The sequence below is a fragment of the Corvus kubaryi genome, unplaced genomic scaffold, assembly GCF_017639235.1.
Source record: "Corvus kubaryi isolate FWS band 111438036 unplaced genomic scaffold, C.kubaryi_AGA036_p1.0 37398, whole genome shotgun sequence".
NCBI classification, from domain to species: domain Eukaryota; kingdom Metazoa; phylum Chordata; class Aves; order Passeriformes; family Corvidae; genus Corvus; species Corvus kubaryi.
The window spans coordinates 57,052,375-57,062,361 of NW_024581137.1; the positions used below are offsets into that span (position 1 = coordinate 57,052,375).

Sequence of the window (9,987 nt, forward strand, 5' to 3'; positions counted from 1 at the left end):
AGTAAATTCTGCAAATCTTACCTGATGCCCTCTGGTATTCCCCTGACATTCACTGGCTTTTGGATGGAGTCCTACCTGCCCACACCGTCCCATTCCTTCCCAGCTACAGCAGGCTCGGGAAAAAATGGGAATTCTCCCTTAAGTGTGTCCCTCAGCCTGCCGAGGATTTAGAGTTGTATTCTGTCATGCCACACAACACTGTCTAGCAACAGGCTCCATTGTTGCTCTTGTGGGGGCAGAGGCACAAGCTGAATGGGAGGCTTGGCAACTGTTCAAGGAGTTCCATTCCCGCCTCCCCACCCCTCGGGAAATATCTCTATTAGACAAGGTGCACCCCTCTGGAAGCACAAGGAGCTCCTGCTCTGCCCAGTGCAGTTTGGATTCGTTTCACGGGCTCAGCTGCAGCGGGGATGGGCTCTGCCTTTGCTCCCTGCTCCATCCCACAGTGGGAATTCTGTTGGGTGATGGTGACTTCCCTGGAAAGCTGGGCGTGCGTAACTTTAGCCAGGAAACTGCGTCTTCCAGCAGAGAGGTAGAGGAAATACAAACCTGGAAAGTGAAATTAGGAGGCATGGACTGGGAAAAGGGAAAAGGGGATTGATTTCAGAGATCTAAAGGAAAAACAAAGCCAGAGGAATTCTTGAAATGCAGAAACATCTGCGACCGTGTCCCTCTGCCAAGATGACTGTCAGGACGGGGCCACAGGGAAACCACTTCAAATCTCCCTTTATGAAGTTTTGAGATAAAGTTCTACCACAATCTTGACTCGTGGGTGTGGTTGGGGGATGGTGGGAGACTCTGGGTGTGTCTAAGAGCACGAGGAAGATGCATTTGTTCTCTGGAGTGTCCTGGATGAAAGTCAGGAGTAAATAGGTTACAGAGGAAGCTGCAGAATCCTCAGACTGCCGAGACTTTCAGCAGCTGGGCTGAGACAGGACAAAATACGGGTTTCCTGAGGAGGGGGGGTGTCTAGAGGTTTTCAGTACCGGCTTGGATGCCACAAATGCTCCTGCACCCATTCCAATACACCAATGAGCACTGAAGAGAGTATAAAATACAGGAAAATGATGGACAACAAGTCCATTACTTGACTTGAGCCATGTGAAATTACGCCAGGGAACGGGAATTACGGATTTTGACAGGAAACAGGCAAATGTGCAAACTCTGAAGGGGGGTTCCTTGTGTTGGGAATAATCTGACTAAACCTGGATGACACTGGTGGTCATTGCTCTGAGCTGGCCTCCTCAACTCCTCCACTGGCACAGAGGATTTCACCAGCCAAGCTCCAGCAAACACCTGAGATATGAATTGCAGCAGAAGAAAAGTGCCCAGTTCTCCTCAGAGAAAGGAGCCAAGAGCCCCTGGATCGATGGGAGACATGGAAATTGCAGACATGCGATGGGTAAAGTGACTTCCACCCCCAAGGCTTTGCTCAGCTGCCTGCAGATGGACATGGAGTGATGCTGAGATGCTCTGGGGTTTTCCTGACTGGTCTCCAGCTGCTGCCAAGAAAGGAGCAGGTCACCAGTGGATTGGGTACAATCCCTGCCAGGCCTCTGAGGATGACCAGGATGTCACCGAACACCTCACCCAGCAGTAGAACCTGCACATGGGCTCCTGATGGGAACCCAGCCATCTCCACTTGTGGGCTAGATGCCATTCCAGGGAGGCAGGTTTGAACTAGGGACACTGGGAATGGTGCCTGGCAACCAGGAAAGCTCCCAGACCTGTGATGAACACGAGGCCAGGCTGGAAATGTGAGGGTCTGCCATGCCCTGAGCTCCAGGAACACCTGAGGCACTCTCTGAGCCTTCTCCAACGCACTCTGAGCCTATAGAACCCAGTGGGAGAGGAGAAATGACCAACCCAGACAACCTGGAATCCCTTGCACGGCCAGTGATGTGAGAAGGCAACGAGCCACATGCTCTGATGTGACCTTGGTGAAGCCTGAGAGTGCAAAGGTGCAACAGGAGAAAAGCACTTCACACCAAGAGCGTGAGGGAATCTCCACCTTGGGAAAGAGCAGCAGCAATCCCTGCTAATAATTATCACTGGATCCGTGGAAGCATAACTGACTGCCTTAACACCAGGACAGAAGCTGTGGTGAGGAGGAGGAGACCAAAAGCACCTTGAACTCCTTTGATGGCCCAGTCTCTACAAATGCAAAGCCCCCTCTGGGCAGCAGCAACACCCGGATGGGAAGGGGACTGTGAATATGCAGGTGAGGAACCAGGAAGAGGGACAAACACCACCTTTGTGATGCAGAACGCTCTCCCCCGGCTCCTAGGCTGCTTTTGAAAGCCGTGCCCTATGTTAGGAGTTCAGAACAAGGAAGTTAATGCATCAGTCCCCCTTCCCTCCCCGTGATTTTTGCACGTTCCAGTAGAATTTGGAGTGAACTTATGAACTGATGGGATTTTTACTGGTCGTGCTAAGACAGACTGAAAACAAATCCTTCCGCTTTTAAAGGGACAAAAGGGGAAAAGAGCATCATGGGTGGCACGGGATAGATGGGAACAGTTGGCATGGACACTTTCAGGAGTGGCTTTGCTGCAAGACCAACCCTAGGCCTGATCCAGCAGAGCCCTGATGGATACCCCATGGGAAGGCTCCTACCTGGATATTCCCCCCCTTCAGTATGAAGCCCCACCGAACTGCCTCGGCTCTGGGCTTCGTCTCTTGGTGCTGCCAGCAAAGCAGAGATGGGTTTAGAGAGACCTTTTGGGCTGGGGACACTCCTGCTGCAGCCTTGGGGCTGGGCCCAGTCCCGCCTTGGCCGAGCATGTGGACAAGACCTGTGTGCTCCGGCCAGTGCTTCCCCCCTGCCATTTCCCCTTCCTTTCCCCCATAGTCCAGTGGGTTTAACCCCAGCACCAGCACCACCTGAGCAGGCAGAAATCACCACGCTCCACATCCCCACAAGTCAGAGGGAGCCTCTCTGGAACCTTCTCCTTCCCAGCCACGACCTCCAGACCTCCCTGATGCTCCTCCCCTCTTTCCAGCCACACTCTTCATCCCCACGGGGTTTTCTTGGGGAAGCAGGGCACGAGCACGAGTCCAGCCCTGCTCTGCGCTGGGAATTTCACCGTGGATGTTGGTGGGACCGGTCTGTCCTGGGGACGAACAAGGCTGTCACACCCAGCTCAGCTGCCCGGCCCCAAAGGGAGCACCCTGACTCAGTGCCCGCAGGATTCCCCCTGCGATACCCTTGTGCAAGGCCTGCCAAGCGCTGTCATTATGCCCAACAAAGCCTTTGAAATGCGGCTGGGTGCCTTGAATCACGAACTCGAGGAACGCTGGGCAAGGGCAAAGCCGAGCGTCAACCCCTGCTCATCCCGCCGGGATTTTCCTGTGCTCCCACGCGCGTGAAGGAAAAATATTTGCTCCTCGTGAGGCCTAACGTGGAATAATCCCCTCCTGCTGCTGCTGCTTGGCACCAAGGATGCAGGAATTGGTGCAGGGACTGGAGAAGCAGCAGCGTTGCTGCAGGGCTGGAGCTGAGTTGGAAGGAAGCGGGATGCCAGCAGGAAAGGGATCCCGCAGGTTTGGGATGGAGACACCAGCGAGTCAGCCTGGCTTCCCCTGGTGCAATCAGCAATCCGTGACTTCCTTTCCTAGGAGACACCACGGTAAAAATCAAGGCTCCTCCAGCCTGAACCTTTTAGAAGGAATGGTAAAAAAGCCTTTTTTGGCCAACAGAAAGCAATGCAGTTCCCAACCCTCAGTTCCAGCTACTCTGGTTGAAGATGTCCCTGCTCACTGCAGGTGACCTTTAAAAGGCTCCTTCCAACCCAAACTATTCCAAGTGCTCAAAACTTTCCCAGTGAGAATTCTTAGAGGTGCTCCAATGTCTGCAAAGGACAGGTTTCACCTCCAGGGTTACCTGGAAACAGCTGGGGAGCAAAATGATTCACTTTTCCTCATTTTAGTTAGGAAAAGCTTTTTTTTTGGATGCAACTCCTTCCGCCAACGCTTTGAATATCAAGTTGCTGTTTTTCAGGTTAATTTATCTAATAAAGTCCTCTTAAAATGGAAAAAAAAATCAATTAATATGTAGCAGAACAACACAACTTAATAAAATGAGTCTGAAATCTGAGTAGATGAGGGATTTGGGATTTTCTTTAGCACACACCAGGCTCTCTGGGAAAGTCCCAGCCCTCCCCGTGTTTCAAACAGGGACTTCTTGCTGAGACCTTGCAAAATTTTCAGTTCCTGCTGCGAAAAAACCTCCTGGTGTGATCTTGGTCCAGTCATTTAACCTCACCAGCTCCTCTGCAACTGGGCTATGCCAGGAACAACACAAACACCACCAGAGTTTGTTCCTTCAGTCCCAGCTGAAAGATGGAGGTGGAAAATGATTCCCCTTCCCCTTTGCACACAGCATTCCCTGCATGGAGCGAGGTTTTTACCACCTGGATCTACACAGAAAGATCCCTTTGGCCCTTTTCCCTCCACTCTGCTGCTGCTTGGATGCCAACCAGCCACCCCACATCCAGAAAAGCCAAACTGGGGGGGAGCCAAACTGAGAGCAGCCTACACCATCATTCCATGATTATTCCCTGCCTGGAGAATCAGGGCTGTGTCAGCTGCTGCTGTAACACAGGTACAGGCACATAAAGGCAATTCCAAGGAGTGGGAGAAGGGTGGGGAGAGGGATGGATGGATGGATGGATGGATGGATGGATGGATGCAGAGGGACTGCACTGCTACACTGGCGGATTTTAACCTCACACCACAACCCGCTGCAGGAGGCGAGGAGATGGAGATGAATTCCAGCACCTCACCCCGGCCAATCAAGCGGAGAAGTGGGGATGCAGCTCACACCTCTGAGCTCTAGAGATGGCTTAGGAGCCCTGCTGCCAGCACCCACAGCCCAGGCTGTCCCTCCAGTGACCTCCCAGGGCTCTGCCTCCCTGCTGGCTAGCGAGGGATGATCTTCTCCCCTCTCAAACCAAGCTCTGCTTTCCCAAGAGCGCAGCTGCCAGGGCTCGGTTTGGTTCTGCAGGGCTTGCAGCAGGCAAGGGTTGGGCTTCTCATGGCATGCAGAGCCTGGCCTGGCTTTCGCTCACTTTAAAGCCCATGTTGAGGGGAACAGACCCCAGAAGAGACCAGAGAGCACAACAGGAGTTCATCCCTGCCCTGCTGCTGCTGTGGTGATGCCACGGAACAGGGACAGGCTCGGGTGTAGCACCTGAGCACTGCTGGAGTGACGCCACTGGGGTTACATTTCCTGAACTGCACAAAATACAGATGGAAAGAGCTGTCAGATCCCTTTTCCCAGCTCTCACGGAAAGGGGATCCTGCAGGACACCACAGCTGTGCCAGGCTTATCCTCCATGGATGAGGAAATCGATGGAGCTGCTGTGGCCAGTGCTGGGGAACAGGAGCAAAGCCAGGCCACGGGCAGGGAAATATCCCCACACACATCCCCACATCCTCCACATCCCCTTCCAAAGGCCTGGCACCCTCAGGAGCACCGTTCACTGTGCTATCAGTGATTACAGCTCCTCTCCTCGCCCAGTTTTCCACGGGGCTGATCCCAGCCCACCCCACTCTGGGTGTGACACAGGAATGGCGAGAGCAGCACAGGGGACAGGAGCCCCAGCAGGACACAGGAAGGGACAGACACCACTGCCCAGAGCGATGCCACCACCCCAAATCCCAGCCAGAGCCTGTTGCTCCACTTGAACTCCCCTTCCCATCCCTCTCCCAGCGCACAATTCAACCACACACATCCCAAGCTGCCTCACACTCAGGAAAAACGATGCCAGTTAGCTTCTCCTACAGCAAAGGGGTCTCCCTCTACTTCTCATTCAGCCCAGAGAGCCTCTCCTGGGATCATCTATGCCAGGAGCAGCATCCTGGGCTGCAGGAGGTTAAGATTCCCATCATGGAAGTCCTGTGTTAATTTTTATTGCTGGTTTTTTTTCCCCTCCTGAATCCAACCCTTCTCCCTTCCGAATCATTTCTGCCCACTGGCTGTGTTCAGACCAAGCCAGGCCACTTAGCACTGATTAACAAAATAAAGTAAATAAAATTAAAGTCTTTTTTTCCCATTCCATGCGGAGTCGGTTAAGGCAGTGCAAGTCAGCTGGAAAAAGTTTAAATTCTGTTCGTGCTGCTCCTGTGACTCCACAAGGACCCCAGACTCCCCCAGGACAGTGAACAGGTTACATTTAATCCCCCCTTAGCCATGAATTCTGCTCGGAATTCCCTCAGCCTTCCTTCGCTCATTCCAATCTCTCCTTTTTTAAATTTTTGTTTTAACAAACCAAGAAATGAACAGCACTAACATCTTAAAAAGAAGCAAAACCCGAAAACCATCTGATTTTTGCTGTTAATCTGGCCCCCTGGGTGTGGAAGAGCCTGTTGCTGCTCCCTGGAGCTGCTCTAGGTTGAACAGCTCAGTACTGCACTGCACTGGAGAAGGTCCCGGGCGGCTCCTGTGGCACAGGAAATCCCACCAGTACATCCCTAAAACCTGGCTCATCAATTCCAGTGGGAATCAGTCCCTTTTCTTTGATTATTTTTAAACCATTCTTTCCAAAGCCCCTTTTATCCCAGCCTGTAAATGCATTATTTGCTGGTTTTGAGGAACTCACGGAGCCTCCCCCCCGCCCCAGCATCATCACGGATGGAGGGTGGGAGCATCGCTGCTCCAAGGGATCCTTTCCCTTCTCCTCCACTGAACTTTTCCCGAAGCTCCCAGGAATCTGGGAATCTGCTCGGTCTGATTTAAACAGGTGCCCCCACGCCACCGTGGGAGCAGCAATTTAAACAGCTCAGCCAAAAAAAAGAAGCTGCGAGAGGTAGACAGAACTTACAGCAACACTTGTTCCCCCCTGAAAAATTTACATTTCCCCGAATTTTGGGACAATAATTAACCGAAACACACAGGAAAATGTAATTTCTCAGTCCCTGCTTTGGCACCGATTTTCTCAAAGTGTAAATATCCACAGCCCCGTGCTTTAGGATGAGTTGATGCTTTAATTAGACACAATTAGTGGGGAGGGGGCACAATTGGGGGGTGGGAAATGAGAGATTTTCTGCTGTAAACACCCAAATCACCACGAGCTGGTAGAGGGGAGGCTTTAAACAGAGACGGTTTAGGATGGGATGTTTGCTGCTTGCATGACCAGACTAAAAAACTCCCCGTCCTCTCTTCCAAAAGAAGAAAAACAACAACAACAAAACAAAAGAACGAGCGGAACGAAATTAAATTAAAATCAAATAAAGCAGCACGGTCGATTCGCTAAATTTGGGAGCAGCTGGGCTGGCCTAGGAGGAAAGGAACTCCCCTCCCGTTATTGGGACGTGCATCCCGGGGTCCCCTGTGCCATCTCCAGGCCCCAATTCCCCACATTTCCAGGGCTGCTCCCCATCTCCAGCCACGGGGGTGGCCGTGGGTTTATATCTCGCTTGGGGATAAATAAAGAGGGAAAGGTTGAGGATAAATAAAGAGGGAAAGGGGTGGGAGGGCGAGAGGGAATTTCGGCAGCCAATGCAACAGCTCCCGGCCTCTCCTGCGACTCCCCCACCCCAACCAAACCCTCCTTTGCATTTCCATGGCCTAAGGGGGCTTTCTCCTTGCGAAAGAAACGTCTGAAACCGCTGCTTGGCACCGGCAAAGGACGGGGAAAAAACCACCCCCGAACCCCGAAGTGCCGCCGCTGCCGCCCCCCCCCGGCACACACCTGATGCCCCGGCTTGGAAAGAGAACTCCTGCCCCTCTTTCCAGCTCCTTTTTCCCAGCCTTTTCCCCCTCGGACAGCCGCGTCTCCCGCAGCTCCGGGAGCGGCGGGGACAGGGGGGACCGGGGGGACGGGGGGGACCGGGGGGCCGGGACCGCGCTCCCCTCGGCGGGTGACAAGCGAATATTTATGTCGGTATTAGAGGAATGCGTTTCCTTCTCCAATCAGGAATGCAAGCAGAGTTCCTAATTATAAGTTAGATGGTGGCTGGGAATAAAAGATTGCTTTTTAATGACTCCCGTCCAGGTGCTCTCGCTGCCTGTCTTCCCAGGAACACATTTGCATTTTATTGCTTTTTCTCCCATCCCAACGAATTCCCTGCTTTCAGACATACCTGAAATAGTTGGAGAGGCTGCTGCCTTCAACACCCTCACCTCTGCACCGCCGGGCAGGGGGGCACCGCGGATCCCCGCACCCGCGGGGTGGGGAAGGGGGGGGGGAGCAAGGATTGAACGCACTTTAAAAATTAATTAGGAGGACGGTGATGATTTTTTTTGGGGGGGGAGGGGGGCCGCTTCGGAGCTGTCCGCAGCGCGGGCGCGGAGCCCCCCGGCTCAGCCCGCGGAACCCTGCGGAGCTGGAGCCTCCCTGCGCGAGGGCTTCCCTGAGCCCAATTACCTCCGCGGGGTAATTAGAGCAGATCGTGCAGTTACATGCCTTGCCCAGCACCATTTGCTTTTCGTGGGGGAGCGAGCGAGAAAAGGCTCTTAAAGGCGTAGGGTGCAAAGCGCGGAGAAGGCGAAAACCCGGGAGCGGCGACCCCCCAAAAAGTGCCGCATCCCGGGGCAAGGGGCGCGCAGGACCCGCGGGGTTTGCGCCGGGAACATCTCCCGCAGCCCCGTCCCTGCTCCCTGCTCTGCCTCCCCACAGCCCAGGTTGTGGAGCCCTCACCTCCTTTCTCTTTCTTCCCATTCCCCCCCCCCCCCCCCGCTGTTTTTTAAATTTTTAAATTTACCCCTCAATATTCCTTAAAGGGAAAGGGGGGGGGAAAAACCCCAAACCACCCAAAAGTTTTCCTCCTTTCCCCCCCTTCCTTCCACCTGACTAGCTCGAAGTCACCTTGAAATGCTCATGTCAACTTGTACCATTATCTCTTTAATTCAGGCAGCGCCTTTTGTTCTTCACAGGAGAGGATCAAAGCACTCAGGAAAAAAAAAATAACTTTCCGATCGCTCCCTCTCGCTCTCTCTCTTTTACAGTAGGAGAAGGAGAGATCAGGTATAACCCAGTCAAAATAAACAAAGTGAATGCATAAATAAAAGAGGTGAAATGCAGGTTCTAAGAACTTGCTGGCGCTGGAACAATCCCACCTCTTTAGCTGAGTGGCAACGAAAGGAGAATTTCAAGTCATCTTAAGCGCAGGGGTTGCAGAGAAAACAGAGGAGGGGAAAAATAAATGAAAATGAGCGAAAAAAAAATAGAAGAAGAAGAATAAAACTTACCACCAGATTGGGTAACTTGACAGAGCCTGACTCAACCCACAAAGAAACAGGAAATATCCAAAAGAGGCCATTGATGAAAAGTTGTCTTTCTTTTTTTTTTTTTTTTTAACCAGAGTTGCCAAAAACCTTCCTTTCTTCTGAGGCAGGATGATTATTTTAATAATAATAATAATAATAATAATACTAACAATAATTTAAAAAAAAAAAAAAGTCAAATGAAGTGAACTCAAACCCGACCAGGTAAATCCTCTCTTGCTTCCTCTACTACTCTCAAGGAAAAAAAAAAATCTCAGAGAGGTAAAAAACTCTTCTCTCAGCCAAGACACTGAAGGAAAATATTAAAAAAAATAAAAAAAAAAAAAAAAAAAAAAAAAAAAAAAGAAGAAGAAGAAGGAAAAAAAAAAAAAGTTTGAAGTAGCTCTCTTAAAAAGGACCCAATCAGCACTTATTGCCAAAGGGAGAATTCTGATGCTTTGGCTTGTTCTGTCAATCAGGAGCGTGAAGTCAGGAATGAGCTAATTGCGAGGAGATAGTGTTTTAATACTCATTAGGGGGCACGTTGGCCCACAAGCCAAGGGATAAAATGTAGTTTTAAAAAGGGGAAGGAAGATTTAGGGGGTTTAAATAGACAGGGGGGACCCCTGTGGATTTGGGTAGCTATAACAACCTGCCCGGATTTCACTCCCTGGGTCGAAGCTAATAAAATGCAAAAAAAAAAAAAAAAAAAAAAAGGAAAAAAGGAAAAAAGTGCGAAAGTTTTTTTTTTTCCCTTTTCTTTTAAAAATTATTATTTT

At 51.3% G+C, this 9,987-nt stretch overlaps 1 protein-coding gene across 1 annotated transcript in view; it reads right to left on the bottom strand.

The window, feature by feature from the left end:
• WNT3A (Wnt family member 3A) overlaps positions 1-9,876 on the bottom strand; it is a 91,738-nt gene extending 81,862 nt beyond the window's left edge. Inside the window, exon 1 of the mRNA XM_042043888.1 lies at positions 9,194-9,876. Within this exon, the coding sequence (XP_041899822.1) occupies positions 9,194-9,264 (71 nt within the window). The 5' untranslated portion in view covers positions 9,265-9,876. The remainder of the gene's footprint in view (positions 1-9,193) is intronic.
• Positions 9,877-9,987: the final 111 nt, after the last annotated feature.